Raw genomic sequence first — 17,309 nt, forward strand, 5'->3', positions numbered from 1 at the left:
TCAGCATTTCACCAAATAAGTGATGAGCTCACTCTGGAAACTTTTCCCTTTTCCCTGCCACGAAGTCTGAGCCCACTTTGGAGTGGCCCCGTGATTTATATCACTAACGAGTTCTGCAGGCTCTGCCCAGACTCCCAGGGAAATTTAAGCTTTTCCTTCCCCAGCTTGAATCCCAGTACCTGGAAAAGCAGACTTTGAATCCCCGGTCAAAGAAAAGAGAAACAAAAAAACAGTCCACACTCCATTTGAAAATATTGGCTGTACAGTTGGTACCATGTCCTGGAAAATATTGCTTCATCTGCAAGTTGCTATTCATTCCCAAGACAGGGAGCTTGTCAATTCTGAATAGACAGCAGAGAGGATTTTGCACTTAAGAACATTTATGACAGGAATGTTTTTCCCCTGTTTCTTCATATTTAAAATAATTCTTCCTCCTGCACAACTGACAAACTGAATTGTATTTACCCCAATTGATAAACCTCTATCATAAAAGTTAAAATAGATAGATAGATTTGTGTACTTAGAGGTCTGAACCCTCTTTTTTTAATAACCAAACCTCTATAATTCTGTAATATGCACAGAGCGTGGCCTTGACCTTGGCCTCGACCTTAAGCCCTTCCTTTGCAGTCGTGAGCCACATGTCTGCAGCTGGGTTAAAAGAGGAAAGGAGATTGCTGCAGGAGAAGGAAGAGGGAGCTTTTCCTTTTTTTTATGAGCTCTCTTCAGTATTTATGCCTTTGATCCAAGCCTGTGGTGAAGACCTTCAACTCAGCCAAGCGCTTCAGTGCCATAAATCTCTATAAATCCTTCTCTCGTCCTCTATCTTCTGACCCTGTCCCTCTTTCTGTTTCCGGTGTCAGTCAGTCTCGTCGGTCTGGCCAAGGGCTTCTCTCTTGTTTGACCCCCTCTCTCCGTCTTGGCCGCTGAAACGAGGCCAAGCCAGCATTACAGCAAACCGTGGATCTTGTATTATTTTTATGAGCTTAGCAGTTGTCCAGGGACTAATATTTATCCCTGTGTTGATAGAGCGTTGCATGTCGGGGGTCGGTCTGTTAACTTAATCTAACTAGCCTCCGTTTTGACTGTGTAAGAGCAGCAAAAAAACTGAGTGGAGAGTTCAAATGTTAAATGTTAAAATTACACAATGATCCATCAACATTGGTTATTTTTAAAGGAAATAGTTTGACATGTTGTAGTAACACATATTTGCTTTCTTGCGGAGAGTAAAACCAGAGGATTGATTCCTCTCTCTTCTCTTTAGTGCCAGGGACCAATTAGCAATTTAATTATAGATTTAATGCAGATTAAACAGAGTCAGGCTAGCTGTTTCTATCCACTTTGAGTCTTTATGCTAGGCTAAGCTAACTCTCCTGGCTTCAGACCCCTATAAAACAGAGAGACAAAAAAGTGGTGTAGATTTTGAGAACAACTAATAAGAATATATTCCAAAAAGTTTTTCTTATAATTTCTTTAAAGTTATTATGTTTGCCTTGTTTTCAACAAAAAAAACAGAGAAATAGTCAGAGAGTCTATTGTTGGCATACAAAACTAAACATTGCAGACAGATGCGTTTTTTACTGGCGTTATAAATTAACCTTCTAAAATCCTGTTGGAGAATTTTAATATTTGTTAAACTACGCATATGATTCTCTAAGCCAGGATACGTGAAGCTCAGAGGAATCGATGACTGCTGCTGTCATCCATATCCAAAATAAGTTTCCGTTTTTAATATGGATGTGAGATTTTCATCGTTTGACCATGTTATTTATAAAATAGCATGATACAGATTGTACTCTGGTATAAGAATAACATACTCATACATGCCATGTAAATACTGCGCAACATATCTGTGCTGCCGTGTTTACATGATTGGACCAATTAACCGATTGCCCCCCTGTCCCTTTTTCCTTCCAGTACACTAACTATGAATATGGTGAGTTCTATGACTACAGTGAAGGAGTGGTAACCACTGACGCTCCCCCAACTGAAGGAGCCAAGACCGAGGTAACACTTCACTAATACCGTGATCATGGCTCCTACCATGATGACACAACAACACGATGTCCGTCTTTCTCTCTCATGTCCTTTCACCCTCTGATCTTCTTCCCTTTCCTAATAGTTATTTAGCTGTATACTCGCTAGATGCTCAATAATTTAACTTCTTTACACACATATTACAAAGTCTCTGCAAATACTGACTTGTATTGTGTTAAAGAAACTGTCAAATACTGTAATGATTTGCATGGATAACGCTTCTCCTTTGTGCCGTTCCTGCTCTTATTGCAGACTAAAGCGGGTGCAGAATACTACACAGGTGAGTATGACTACTCCACAGTGGATGGAAGTCAGCCTGAAACTCCCACTGACACCGCCGGACAAGGACAGGTAACTTAACAAAGATTTCATTTTTAAATGTTATGTTTTTATGATCTTCGTCTGCAATAAAATATATTCTGATATTGGATGTGAATTAGCAATCAAGACAATTTACAGTGTGACAATTTGAATTTTAGGGATATTTGTAAAATTATACAGTAGAACAGCTATGACAAAACACGCTTCAGGGTATCACCAACAACAAGACATATTTTGATGATCGCCAGTGGAGGTTGAAACCAAAACGAGGCCCCACTAACTTCAAACAGAGACACAGCCTCCATCAAACGGAGTCTGGATAAAGAGAGAACCAGGAAAACTCTGTCGTTAAACGAACCGTGACCGATGGAAAATCAGCAGACAGACACATCCCATCACTACGTCTCTGCCATATCCTGAATATGGCAGATCCTGCTTTAATTTGTGCTTAACCATCACATAAAACTCAGCTTAATGAGGAACATTTGGGGGTTAAACTAAAACAATACGGCCAATTGTATTGTCTTTTGCCTTGAGGTGGATAATGCAGCTTCACTCAGCTCCAGACATTATGTTTATAAGAGATGACAGGCCAGAGGGCGAACCATGGAAACTTCACATGTAACTGAACACGTCTGATGACTGGAGACTGTGTTGCACTGGACAACTTCTTAGACATTTCATACAGTGGGTTCAAATTAGACCAAATTGCTATCAATGCTTTTTGGTGTGTTGCAGTATTGTGTTGTCAGTGGGAGGTTGTTTATATTACTGATAACTTCCACTGATTGTGCATCCAATTATTCTTTCATTATCCCATTTTATAGAGTTTAGCCCTGGATGTCTCATAGTGCACATTGGGCTGGGGCCGCACGTTGCTTAAAATATAACCAACTGTTGAGGTCTTGACTAAATTTAGCCATAGCTTGTGGTTTGTTAAATGTTCAGTGGAGGGATTAGCTTTTTTGGTTTGTATTGTACGATAAATGTTCCATGTAATGACGACAGATTAGAGAGATTGTTGTCTGAAATACTGGGAAATGGACCGGTGACTCAGAAGTTGGTTACCAGTTTAGAACAAGGAATAGTTGTATATATATATATATATATAGAGAGAGAGAGAGAGAGAGAGAGAGAGAGAGAGAGAGAGAGAGAGAGAGAGAGAAGAAATATCCTGTAGTCATTCTGCCTAAGATGTGTCACACTATTCCACGAAGTGAAAAGTGACTAATGTGAGCTGCAGTGAACTTAAATGGACGTTAATCAACCAAGATTGCACAAATAGAAAATTGTGTGAAACAAATGTCAACTCACAAAAGGATGATCACAGAAACAATATTTGCGTGAGAGGTTGTTTCAACTCGCTGATCACATGATTGATTTACAACCAAAGTGCAAGTGTTACTCCACAATCAACTTTCCCTTTTGCCTCAGATTGTAAACAGGTTTTGAATATTCATATTTTATCTTTGTTTGGTTTAGTTCTTAAAAAGTTCAGTATTTTTCAAACTAAACTTTACTGTTAAGCATTTGATCTGTTGTTTCAGATTGAAATATTTAATATAATGCTTTCTAAATTACCTTCAGACTGTAATGATAAAACTTGAATATATTTCAAAATATACAGCATTTTTTTGTATATTTTGCTTTTAACTTGTGTCAAACATCTTTGTGTCTTTACTTTGGGACAAATCACATTCTGATTGCTCTACAGAGAAGCAATTAAGAGTAAAAAATGTGATTATTAAATCACATATGTTGAGCTATGGATGCCAACCCACGTTAGACACAAGGAGGTGTGCACAACTAAGTGGAAAATTCCCATAAAGGAGTTTTACCTAGTTGGCGTCTGATGATTCAACAAAACTGCTCAACACTAATGCTTTGATTGTGTTAAAAATAAACATGTGAATCACTGATGCTGTTCACATGGTTTCATTTAACTAACCAATCCTCCATATTCTCTCCCATCCTAACAACCCCTGCCCCCCCCTCACTGCCACGCCTGCACCGATCACAGAGCTACGATGGGGAAATAGTGGATGATTACATCACCGGCGTGGAGCAGGTCGGGCTGGACCCCACGGCAGCTGTGGAAACGGCCGCTGCCCCCGTCGACGCCCAAGAGAAGGCGGAGCCTGGCACTGACGCGTATGAGTTTAAGGAGTACGACATGAAGGAATATGACAACAAAGAGTTTGTAGAGAAGCCGTACGACTATGGCGACTATGGTGACTATGGCACCGCTGAAGCCAGGCCTACATCTCCCACAAATGAGGACGAGTTTGGTCAGGGTGCTCCGGCAGAGACAGACTTCAGAGAGAGCAACGTAAGTGGTTCGGTGGAATGATGGTGGTTGGGGGGGGGGGCAGGAATGTGGAAAGATGGAGAATTTGCCGTTTGTGTCTGCGTGACGGGGTGTTTGCAATTTGTGCTGTTTGTTGTTTCTACTGGTATCGGGTTGTAGCTCGGAGCATTCTGCGTTCGCGTTCACTAAACACAAACACAACAGCAGCCTCGAACCCGCCACCTTGTGTGGCTGAGTCTCCAGGAGATAAACAGATGTCGACCAGGCTGTCAGCGCAGACACGCCCTCTGTGACCTCTCGACCCCGCTGACCTCTGCTGTCTCACAGACACGCCTCCCCCCGGTTATCCCACCGATGTCTGTTTGGATTACCTGATGACAAACTTCAGGCCCAGCAAATGTTTTTCATCACATCCAAAACCAAGCAGAAGTAACCGCTGAGCCGGGGTCGGTGGAGGCTTCTCTCCAGCCCCCGTCCGGGCCTCGGGGTCCAGATCCACAGAGGCAGGAAGTGACACGTTGGCTTTAGATCCGTCTGCTTGAATAATTCTATTATTCCAAACGGCTCTGTTAGAGCTCGCAACGCTACAATCTCAGTATGCCGGAGCCCTAATGCGTGAAAGCAGTGCTCCCCAGGCTAGATTGTACAATCTGGTGGGTTATGGACGCGCTGCTGTAGGTGGTTTGTGGATTCCCTTCATGTGAAGTCATTGTATGGATAGTGTCAGGTGACCACCTCGACATTTGTGCACAGTTGGGGTCTTTTTCTTTTTCAGTCCCTGGCTTTTTAGGAAGCTTAATAAATAGGAGTCCGACCAAAGTCAAAATTATAGCTTCTTGCAAAAATCATTCTTGAGGTTTATTTTTTCCAGCAGGCTTGAGAGCCCCCCCCACCCCAACCCTCCTTGCTTTTTGCCTTGAGAACTCCTTAAATCCTTATAAGAGTGCAGAGCAGCAGTCAGCATGCTGCTAATATGTTTCTCTCACAGATATGTCGGAGTTTTACGTAACCTCTATAAAAGAGAAGACACCCTGGGCATCAGTCAGGGCATCTGCTGCTCATTGGTCTCACATTTTCCCTTTTTGGCTCTCAAACCTGTTGGTGCTCTGTCTTTACGGATGAATTTCTCCCCTGTTCCTGTGTAAAAAAAAAAGCCTCACCTGGTCTGTCTTATGTCTGTAGGTGGGTGGAGGTCAGAGTTACCTGGGGGAGAAAGGAGAGAAGGGCGAACCTGCCGTCATCGAGCCAGTAAGTGAAACTGATTTCAAGCCGATTTCAATGCCGTGTAAGAGGATAAATGCAAATGTTGGAAATGAAATGTACTAGAAACAAACCGAGAACAACTTTACAAGATCACAGTATATTAGCCTGCTAATGTTACAGCTTTATGACCTCAGCAAATTCATGCAGTTGTTTATCCTTCATCTTTTAGCATCTGTCAGCTAATGTTGATTTGATATCATACATCAATGGAGCTCTGCCTTCTCACCTGATGTCCTCGGACCCGTTACAGTTTCATAATGGACCGAAGGCATTTTCACATTTTTTCAGTGTCTCCCATATATGGAGTTAATTGTGCCAACCACCACAATATCAAAAGTGCCACACATTGACCTCATATTTCAAATACGTCTCATAGAACTTTTTAAATCTAACTCATTGATGACAAACCCATCTGCTCAGTCGGTGTGGCCACAAACTACATCATTTGATTTTTGAGCACAGATATGACACATGTGCTTACAGAGCGGTCAAGTAAGATACGATTCTACGTGGTCACTGAAAAATGGAGATTCTTTCTGAAGACGGCTGTCGTCAACTGATAATCTTAGAGCCGGACATGTGTGAACGGATCATCTGAGACAGATGTTAATACTGAACTTTAACCCTTTGTACATGATCTATATGTAGACCTGCCTTAGCTCTAACCACTGTCTATCTTTAGTTGTTCTGTTAATTGTAGATTCTCTGCCTACTCTATGTTTATTTTATCGAGGCAATTACAGCCAAAGACAATCTTCCCTCCTGATGAGATTGAACTCATGTTTGCTCGAATGTCCATAAACACAACAACCTGTTACCACCACTGCCACAAAGATTGTATAGATCAGAGCTTCAAGTAGCTGGAGCTTTGTTACCATCTTGAGCTTCATATGAGACCAACTCCTCAGCATCAAACCCTGAGCGCCCACTGGCTCTTTTCACGTCTTCTCCCTCTCCTCAAATTGCTTCTGGATTTACGAGCCGCCCCGTAATGCTACTGTATCCCCCTTTTTTCCTTTTTCAGGGGATGCTTATTGAAGGACCCCAAGGAGCCCCCGGCCAACCAGTGAGTATCACGTTCTCCCGCACTCCTGTCTGCCTTCAACAGATGGAGAACAGCTAAAGAGGGAAAAAATGTCTTTATGGAAAGAGTGTCAGTCCTGATCGCCAGTGAAGCTTGAGTTGGGAGAGAGAGTCAAAATGTGAATTTGCGCATGTGTGTGTGTGCGCTTAAAAGAGAGAGAGAGAGAGAGAGAGAGAGAGAGAGAGAGAGAGAGAAAGAGAGAGAGAGAGAGAGAGAGAGAGCGAGAGAGAGAGAGAGATGGGGGTTGGGGTCCTATTTTATTTGAGGCTTCTGTCTTTTTGAACCCATGTCTTTCCCTCTGTCTTTTTTGGCCTCTGCATGTGAAGTATTGGATAGAGTGTGGTGGGACTGCTGGTTAGCAGCAGCCTGGGATATAATATGCTAAGTCCATGTGTGTCTGTGTGTGTGTGGTTTTCAGGGTCTTCCTGGTACCGCAGGATTGCAGGGTCCCCCAGGTGCCTCAGGAGATCATGGTGAGAGGGTGAGTGAAGACCGGCCTCATTTCCCAGCTGATTGCAGATGTTGTTGAGTAACCCCGTCCCCCATTCTCCTTCCCAGCAACTTGTATTTTGAATAAAAGACATGCGGAACAAACAATTAAGATTCCAGATGACTTGTATATCAACAGAGATGCATGTTTTTCAGGTTATAATTGGCAAAAAAAAGTATTTTTAACCTTAGCCTTTAATTCAGTGGAATTATGGGTGTCAGCATAAACACCCTGGATATGTTATCCCGCCGTCTTCCTGTATATTGTAAAAACTGTGAAGTAACATTTCGATGTCATGGAATGAATAATGCAATTGGACACAGCTTGTTACTGCAGCAGTTGGGGGGGGGGGGGGCGGGTGAGGCAAGTGAGATGCCCATAAACTATCAATAAACAAAGAGAAGTTGTGTTGTTGTGTTACAGCTGTGTTGGTATAACACAGGACCTGTGAGAGGTTCAGGGAGACTGCAAAAAATATGTAGAAATCTCAACCTTCTCCCAGCCCTGTGGGATTCCTCTCACTTGGTGATTGATTGGATGACACAGAGTAAGAGCCCGACCCCTTCGAGAACGCTGGATCCCGGCTTTTTTAGTTTTTTTTCTCAAATGTGGTGATTGCCCCGCACCCCCACCCCCCTCTCATCGCACTCTCAGCAGATCAGTTCACGTCTCTGGAGGTTAACCCTTTCTTTGCCAGCCTCAAAACACCCAAACGTGCCTCCTCCAGTATGACCAGTACAAAAGGCTTATTGTTCCACAGAGTCAAAGTGATCAGAACATATTTTGCTGCACCAAAAGTCCTCCCCCCCTCCCCTTATTTCCTCCCAAGAGAACGAGTCTTGCTGAGGATTGACCGGGGGATTAGGAGTGACTCGGTTCTGTAGTCCTGCGGTTTTCCGTTGCGCAGAATCCGTCTGGGCTCGACGTCTGATCGGCTCATTTCACTCATCATCACCACGGCCTCTCTCCTTTCCACTCAGATACCACTTTCCCAGCTATGCAGGACGGTCATTGACACTAGGGGCCGCTGTGCGTACTGTAACAGCATTGGATACCGAGTATTTACCACCTCTGGGGGGAAAAGGCAGATGTGAACACATGGCATCAATTTGAGTCGACAGTCTGAGATTGCAGCACATGACAGGACTGCTAAACAGATCCTGGATTCTCTGGAACCAGTGGGTCCGACTGAGGCCTGATCTGATTTATGATCATTTCTTTTGTCTTTATTAAATCAAGTTCTAGACGTATTATAATTTGACTGTCTGTTCTTACTGTCATTATTCAATATGAGCAACGTTATGCAATCGAGGAGATTCAATCCACATTCTTGGCGTGGCTCTCAGAATGTCAGTCAGTTTGTAATTTAAATACCTCAACAACTTTTGAATAGTACAGATATTCATGGTTCCCAGAGGGTGAATCCTGTTGATTTTAATAACCCTGACAGTTCATCTGTCACCAAACACGTTTTTGCACCTGAGTTCAGGCCAGTATCCCTGTAGAACTATTGACTATATCCATAGGCTGTACATAAAGGATGACGACATGACAGCCCCCCCCCCTCCACACACAAAAAAAGTGAAGCCAAATCACCTGACACCTGATGAGTCAAGCATGTGACCTTGATTCTGCTGCTCCACACCGTGACCACCAGAAGTGAAGACGTGTCGTCCATCTTTTAGTCCACAACAATGGATGTAATTTGAGCTAATGCTAACATAGCATGCTGTACTATGTTGCCCTCCCCATTCGTATGCACTGTTAATATGCTACAGTGGGAATGTGAACATGCAATGCTAATGTTTGCATGTTAGCATGTTAATCTTAGCGCTTAGCTCAAAGGGCATCGGAACAACTAATTACTGCTCTCATGATTGTAAAATGGGAGAAAGTGAAAACACATCACCTTTTTCTAACGCATTATGAATATTACTTTAAAAATGAAATGCTAAAGTTTTCATTTTAGCACTTTGTGACTGAACTCCCTGTGTTCTTCTTTTCTTTGGGATTAGTCAATTATCCGTTTGGAATAAGAAACAGAGCAAAGGACCTCCGCATGGAAATTATTGTTGCAGATAAAGAAGGGGTTTGCTTTGTGTAGATTAGTTTTTCACTGCCACTGTTATAACTGTTGTTTGTTATTATTGTTATCAGTCTCTTTTTTTTCCCCAGTTTACCCAGCACCTCCAGGGGTTTATAGAGGAAGGGCAAAATAATCATGTTATCCCGAGGGAAAATATACGACTTGCTTATTAACCACTTTTAATTAATTGCTAGGCTGGAATGCAACACAAAGCAATAGCTGGTCTAAATTAAGTACTTTGAATATGTGTTTGTCGGCAACAAGACCTTTGAGTAGCATTACTGTACTTAATGGGGATTTTATTGACTTTGCTTCGGTTGGTGACCTCAGCTCTAGCTGCATCACAAAGAGGAATGATATCTCCCTGCTCAGAGAAAGACTAACTGCTTCCCCTTCTTCTGACTCTCCAGGGTCCTCCAGGACGTCCCGGTATTCCCGGTTCGGACGGTGTCCCTGGGCCTCCAGGTACCATTCTGATGCTGCCAGTAAGTCCTGCAACTTTCCACACGTCCATGGGAGTTTCTGTCGTATTTTCCTCACACGCTGTGCATCCTTCATCTCAGGCGTTGGTCCGAGAACTCCCTCCATTTAGTACGTTTACCTCACAGCGTCAGCAGGAGGCCAAAGGACCGCAACATTATTTTCTTTGGGTTACAAATCACTTACATTGTAAATGTCAGCCAGTGCCATGGAGTGGAACCAGTGACTGAGGCTTTGAAAGACTCTGTGACACATATTTGTGTGTCTGTGTGTGTGTGTGTGTGTGTGTGTTTGAGCTGCCTGTGGTGGTTTTCCAGCTTATGTATGTCTGAAAGTGTGCGTGTGTGACATGGTGACAGCTTTACGGTTTTCACAGAACCGAGCAAATGTTTGAACACGGGCACCAGGGGAGGTCGTTAGACGTCTCACTCTGTTAAAACCTACAAGTCAATTTGATTTTTAATTGTGTTATTTGTTTTGTTTCGTCGTTGACAGTTCCGTGCGGGTGGCGAGTCGCACAAGGGACCAGTGGTTTCAGCCCAGGAAGCTCAGGCTCAGGCCATCCTGTCTCAGGCCAGGGTGAGTATCAGGGGCAAACGTGTTCTCGGTGCAACTAGGATTTCTTCTCATGAGCGTTTACATACCTGCAAAGAAAAACCTTTTGATGACCCATAAAGTGTAACAAATAATAAAAACAGTAATCCCATATTCACAAGTCCCCCTCCACCTATAAACTGCCTGAATTTAAAATATGACCGTGTCAGGTGACATAATAAAATGTTCTTAAAGCTACACTTAAGAATGTGAACCTTCTGTTAAAGGAACTTAAATCTAACTTCATGCTTTCCACTTGAGCTACAGATACTGGGGGCAAACACGTTTCTGTGTCCAATACACAACATGAATTCCTTGGTATTTGGATATATGATAAATTCAACTTTCATATACGCATCCTCATAAAGACTTTACGACAAACTTGGATAGTTGTGTAGGTGGAGGAGTTTTTCTTTCTGTTCTGCATTATTTCTGAGGGGTTTATAGTCAAGCCTCTGCTTCCACTCTTGAACCCTTGGATGCTGTTTAGCACTCTGCCCTCAGGTTAATCACAGGTGATGCTCGCTTTGCATCCTGCAAGAAAAACCTGGGTGGTCTCCTCTGCCTGATGGACCTGATAGGCATCTGTATATGTTTATTTACAGGACTCTTATTGGGGAAACTCCCTTCTTTTATTGCTCTGATGCTGAACAGGTTGTCTGGCTTTCTCTGCGAGTCCCAACCTGACAGCCCTGCTTTTAGTGTCTTTGCACAAAGCAGCTTAAAAACAACAATTTAAATCCATCATCACAAACAACTCATCATCCTTTTGTCCCTTTTCTTCTGAGCAATTATAAGTTCCTCTGTATGAAGTGGTTTTATTTGATTTTCCTCTTTTGTATTCTATCTTTTAAAACCTTAACACCTAGTTGACGTCATTGTCAATCAGCCCTCAGTGATTCATCAAGTTTAAATAAAGGTTATAAATAAAACCCACAGCAGATTTTCACACCCACTCAGCGGGGATAGCCATGGCACTTTTGAAAAAAAAAAAACAGAATGAAATATGCGGCTCTAGGCTTTAGGCAAGGTGTGATTTATCATGCGACACATGGAGACTATTAAGTGTGGCACAAACACAAAAATATTAACACATTTTCACAACGCTCGGTGGAGCTGGAGCATTGCCAGACCCGGTGTTTGGTAATATCTAGAAAAACACTTGTCACCTTTCTGTGTTTGTCTTTTCTGCCAAGTGTTGGAGGAAGGAAACAGAGAAAAAACGAGGGCAGGAATCAACTGAAAGTGACTCATAGACACAAATGCTCTTTTTGAGCTATTTGCAGTTTGTTAATTCTTCATTAGTGCCTCTGTATTTATGTTTTCTGGCACCTGCAACAAAAACTCCCACAGTGGGTTAATGTGTGATTTAACGTGAAGCATTGGGCATGATTTGATTTCATGGAATTAGAAAATCCATGTCATTCAAATGCTTTACAGGCAAACCTTTGGAAAGCACCACACTGTGGTCGACCATAATCACCAACAAAGACCTGTGAAACTGTGAAAACCACAACAGAGTCAAGTTTGCAGATTTACAGGTTCTTAAAATATGATGCTTATGATTTGAGTTATTTTTTTAAATTATATTTCAGACCCCTTGATGTGTTAAATCCACTCAGATGAATGAATACTGAGTCAAATTCAACACAGGAACATTCTGCTTTATTACAGCAAGTACATGCAGAATATTTAATCCATAACAAGTTAGTTTTAAAATAGATAAATGTTCTTCAGATGGAGAATAACAATAGTAGAACTTTACTTTCTAATCTAGCAGAACACTCATAAACATAAACTGATGCTTTGACTGCAAACACAACCTAATCATGTACAGACATGACTGCACAAATAAAGGATTTATGCAATTTCTTTTGTTTGAGGATGAAATACAGTTTCTTTTATTCATCCCTTCACTCGTCATAGATGTAAAAGCAGGAGACGTTTGCTGAGCAGTGGTCTAATGAAATGTTTCTAATCCACAGCTGGCTATGAGAGGTCCTCCAGGGCCTGCGGGCATGACAGGGAGATCTGGTCCTGTGGTGAGTAGCTATTTACAAACACATGCCACCGATCGGCTTGACCCTCCTGTCCTGTCTGTAACTGATGAGAAACACACCAGGTGATTAGAGGAACCTCGTGTGAAAGGTTCAACGTCGAGCATTTAATCATTTCCCCAGCACACGTGGATCTCCCACACACTCTCTACCCGCTTGGGAGAGGATTTATTTTACATCTACCAGATAAGTTATTTGAGCGGGTAATTAAAATTAAAAAAATACAAAAGCTGGCTTCTTTAGTGTTACATGTTATTTACCATGAGCAATCCTGTAATTCTAAATAATAAGATGCTCCAGAAGGTCGATCAGTTGTATATATACAGTCCAAGTTTTAAATCCTTCCTTTTTGTGTTTGGATTCGAGTTGAATTCTGGCCGAACCTAGATTATATTGTTTTTTAAGCCAAGTGTCATCAGTGAAGACAGATGAATTCTTTAAATGTGCAATGTCTGTGTTTGATAGGGAGGTCCTGGTGCTTCTGGTCTTAAAGGTGACGGTGGCGACTCCGGACCACAGGTGAGAAGGAACCAAGTCATCTATTCTGTACAAAGATTATCCTCGCTGTAGTCTTTGCTTTATCCTTGTTTTCTTCTTTCTTTGTACAATAAGCTTCCTTATGTCTGTTCTCCGTAGGGACCCAGAGGTCTTCAAGGTTCGACAGGGCCTTCAGGAAAACCAGGAAAGAGGGTAAGACTATCTGATACTTAACCTGAGTAAGAGGTTTTTAAACCTTATAAAATTGATTGATTAAGCTCTTGCAGGCGTCCCATATTTCGGTCCACAATGCCCGAAGAGAAGAGCCTGTCTAATTGGAAACATGGCTATATGTCAAAGAAGTCAGCTGCTCTCAATAACATCTCTGTGTGTCAACCAAATTCACAAAGTCATGTTTATTTAAATGTGAACTCGTCAGGGGAATGATAGCATCTTCCCTGTGTTTATTCTGCACGGCCTTTCAACATAATTGAATACTTTCTAATGTCATTACAATCGAAGGCCGACATGATGATGTTTCCATGTCTTCCAGGGTCGTAACGGCGCTGACGGAGCTCGAGGTCAGCCAGGAGAGTCCGGGTCCAAGGTGAAGCATGCACCAGGTTTACGAAAATAATAAATATGATTATCTGTGTTTGGAGCTGTAACCGTTTGTTGCCGTTCTTTTCCAGGGTGACCGAGGATTCGACGGCCTCCCAGGTCTGCCCGGAGAGAAGGGACACAGAGTAAGTAAGACGAGAGATAATTTGAGGGTCTCGTGAATTAACAAGATCAGAGGACGAACATCATCAAAAACGTCCGTCTCCAAAAATAACATCCCACAGTCTCTTATTTCTAGTCCCAGTTGGTCCCAGTAGTTTCAGCCCCGCGCCTCACAGCAGCATCGGGCCCGACTGGTAGCTCAGACGCCGCCTCCCATCCATCTCACGCGCGCCCCATTGTTGACAGATATGAATTTTGAAGGAGTGGAACTCATTAGGGCGCTTGACCCAGTTACCAGCGGTGGGACTGACTCCAACCAGGCCTGGAGGCGGACAGGGAGGGCTGAGTGTGGTGCTTGTGGAATTTTGGGCCTGCTTAAAAGAAGCCAGTAGAGTGAACACATAGATCACAGAGGGGTATTTCTAGACAGGCCTTATCCTATACTAAGTAATTACAGGGCCACCCGGTTGTAGACTCGTTCTTATAGAGCACTATGAATAGTGGAAACCATATAGACCAGTGCCAATTGTGGTGACCGAGCTCGATGTAGATTAGAGACACTCTCTTGCTTCTGAATTTGCGGCCCATATCATATTTTTCAAAACGTAGAAATTAGGAGCATCTTTCCAGCTTGTAGGAGCTTGTGTGACCCCCGCTGCTCCCACTCCTTTGTTCACATCCCTTCTCCTGTGATCTCTCTCCAGGGAGAATTCGGTCCATCGGGTCCTCCGGGTCCTCCAGGAGAGGACGGCCCAAGAGTAAGTAGCACCTCAGTCGCCATACACCTTCACCTTGTTCTGATACACAGTCACAATCCCTCATTAACCCTCTGTTCTTCTGTCCATTCGCAGGGTGAAGATGGCCAGGTTGGACAGAGAGGTGTGGCTGGAGAGAGCGTAAGTACATTTCGGATCTGAGCGAACCAGGATCTTTAAAGTGCGGCTCACGTCACAGAGAAGAAAACACTGAAAACACAACTAACACACAGCTCCTTTCCTTTCGTCCTCTTCCCCTCATTCCTTTACCCCGACACTCATTCCGGCAATTATTTTAATACATCGCCTCGCCCTCCTCTCTTCTTGTATCAACATTCCTGTCTGCAAAAGGACCATTGCACCCGTAGTCTCGTCCTTGCCAAGTCTGAATGGCTCTGAATAATAGATCATGAAAGTTGAACTGGGGGAAATGTGTTGTTCTGTCATCGCTCTATGAGAAACTGCCATATTCTGCCCCTTTCCGTCTCAATGACTCACTCCCTTTCTGACCCAAAACAATATTGTCCTTTTAAACCGACATAGTTGCTCACAGTTTCATCCCTCAGTGTCCACATGATAAAAGAGCAGAGTAAGGACATTGTTTTCAAATTAACAACACAAGAGTTCAAGGATAAAAACAACTTTTGTTCATTCCCTGAATTACCCCTGCAGTTACCATGCATGACCTCAGGAGGTCAGTATTTTACATAGTGAGTCACTTTCCAGTGCATCTAAGGGTCCTGCACATATATGTTTGCAACTGTTGCAGTCAGATTAGAGTCAATGAATTTATTGCAAAATACAATTTTACATTATTTTAAATAATAATAATTGTGTCTACATCCAGGGTCCTAGAGGTTTGCTCGGCCCCAGAGGGTCTCAAGGTACCGCAGGACAGCGTGTAAGTAAATGTTCCATACGCCTCAACTTTTATACCACTCGTGTGTGTTTTTAGGCTTTCAATCAACTTAAGTTTCGGAATTCTGATTTCCTTAGGGTCTCCCTGGAATCGATGGGCAAGCCGGTCCCAAAGGAAACATGGTGAGTTTTGCTCTTTGTTTCATATTTAGCCAGGAAAAGTAGAAACTCATCGTATTTGCTCAATCGAGAAGATAAATCGTAGCAGAGACCGTCTCATCATACTTCTCAAGCAAAGTCTGCTGACTTGAGGACTCCATGCTGAAGAGGCTTTAAGTCTTAGTAAGGCGTATAACAGCAAATCCTGCCTGCTCGTGGTCCCATCACTCATGCAGCTTCCCGGCGGGTCCCGGTGGGACGCTTCGAGTGAGGCAGACTGATCATTGGTCATGACAGTTAGACAAGCGCGCACATTGTCTGTGGTTGCGGAGCGAGTCTCTAAATCATCGAGACGCCGAGCCAAGGAAACAAACAGCTGTCGAAACAACACATCACAAGAGAAATTACGTGTGCTTCTCATTAATTTCCACAGCCGGCTTGTTGATCTTGGCGTTTTCTCAAAATCGAAGCGGAGTGTATCCAAAGTAGCGGAGCTGTCCAGCGGGTTTACGTTGCCTCGCGGCGCTCCTCGAACATATGGAGGTTTTACATCATCCTCCAGGAGTGATGAACCACAATGTTTCTTATAGCTTCACCCCAGTCCTTCATTTAAGCTCAGTTTAGGGTCTTTTTCGTGTGTTTGTTGTAACAGCTGGATCAGGCTGCGTCACAGGGCCCCGCTCTGTTTTTCTATTTGTTTGTGTTGTGGCACACTGAACCTCGGCAGGGACACGGCACAGCCCACCGCTTTCAGTCTTATCAGCTTTAATCCGAACGCAGACGGTTCTGTGGCCCTGCAGCGTCTGTTCAGAGGAAGTAATTCATTCACCAATCTTCACCAGAAAAACCATTCCCCAAACATTTACACCGTTTTTAGCGGCACATTCCTGACATGGATTAATCTAATCAAACCAAACAAGGTCATCCAGAGTTCCCACTCAAGCTGGCCCCAGTTCCTTTGAAGAGTTTCTTTAAATCCAGTGCATTGGAGCAAAAGACAAGATGCACATAAGTCTTTGTGAAGTTTTCCTTGCCTTTAGACATAAGATTAGTTTTCCGCTGTATATTTTTTTTATATTTATCTCATATTTTGGCAGTATTGTTTTTTAGTAGCTGCCATGTTTAATAATGAATAGAAGAGAATCAATTTGCAGAAATTACAAACATTAATCGCCACCTTTCCTTTCTCATGTGCAGGGTCCACAAGGAGAGCCAGGGCCTCATGGGCAGCAGGGTTTGCCTGGTCCACATGTAAGTTCCTTCTCTTTCCCTCTCTTTTAGTATCTATCTCTTTTTCCTCACCCTGTTGGATTGCTCTTGTCTTTCTAGCTGAGTCTCCCACTCTCTCGTCCCTGCCTCATATCTGTCCCTTTCTCATGCTCCTCTTTGCCATTTCTCTTTTTACAGCGGGGGAAACGCAGGTGATCATTCGCGCCCCTGTTTTTTTAATCAGATGTTCGCAGGCATGTTTTTATTTCTCTCCACTTCCTCTCCCTGCTCTCTCCATCCTTCATACCTCAAATAACCGCCGCTCTGTGAGGCATTTCCCAAACACTTGCTCATATTCAATTTGAACTTTGTTGTCACAAGAAAAACATCCTTTCTGTGCCGCTGAGATGA

At 43.1% G+C, this 17,309-nt stretch overlaps 1 protein-coding gene across 1 annotated transcript in view; it reads left to right on the forward strand.

The window, feature by feature from the left end:
• LOC133968924 (collagen alpha-1(XI) chain-like) overlaps positions 1-17,309 on the forward strand; it is a 74,479-nt gene that overhangs the window by 20,645 nt on the left and 36,525 nt on the right. The window contains exons 6-23 of the mRNA XM_062405182.1: positions 1,915-2,004; positions 2,287-2,385; positions 4,376-4,684; positions 5,846-5,911; positions 6,951-6,992; positions 7,429-7,491; positions 9,997-10,071; positions 10,562-10,645; positions 12,646-12,702; positions 13,183-13,236; positions 13,354-13,407; positions 13,748-13,801; positions 13,887-13,940; positions 14,622-14,675; positions 14,769-14,813; positions 15,520-15,573; positions 15,669-15,713; positions 16,887-16,940. Coding sequence (XP_062261166.1) covers positions 1,915-2,004; positions 2,287-2,385; positions 4,376-4,684; positions 5,846-5,911; positions 6,951-6,992; positions 7,429-7,491; positions 9,997-10,071; positions 10,562-10,645; positions 12,646-12,702; positions 13,183-13,236; positions 13,354-13,407; positions 13,748-13,801; positions 13,887-13,940; positions 14,622-14,675; positions 14,769-14,813; positions 15,520-15,573; positions 15,669-15,713; positions 16,887-16,940 — 1,353 coding nt within the window. The remainder of the gene's footprint in view (positions 1-1,914; positions 2,005-2,286; positions 2,386-4,375; positions 4,685-5,845; positions 5,912-6,950; positions 6,993-7,428; positions 7,492-9,996; positions 10,072-10,561; positions 10,646-12,645; positions 12,703-13,182; positions 13,237-13,353; positions 13,408-13,747; positions 13,802-13,886; positions 13,941-14,621; positions 14,676-14,768; positions 14,814-15,519; positions 15,574-15,668; positions 15,714-16,886; positions 16,941-17,309) is intronic.

The sequence above is a fragment of the Platichthys flesus genome, chromosome 14 (genome assembly GCF_949316205.1).
Source record: "Platichthys flesus chromosome 14, fPlaFle2.1, whole genome shotgun sequence".
NCBI classification, from domain to species: Eukaryota; Metazoa; Chordata; class Actinopteri; order Pleuronectiformes; family Pleuronectidae; genus Platichthys; species Platichthys flesus.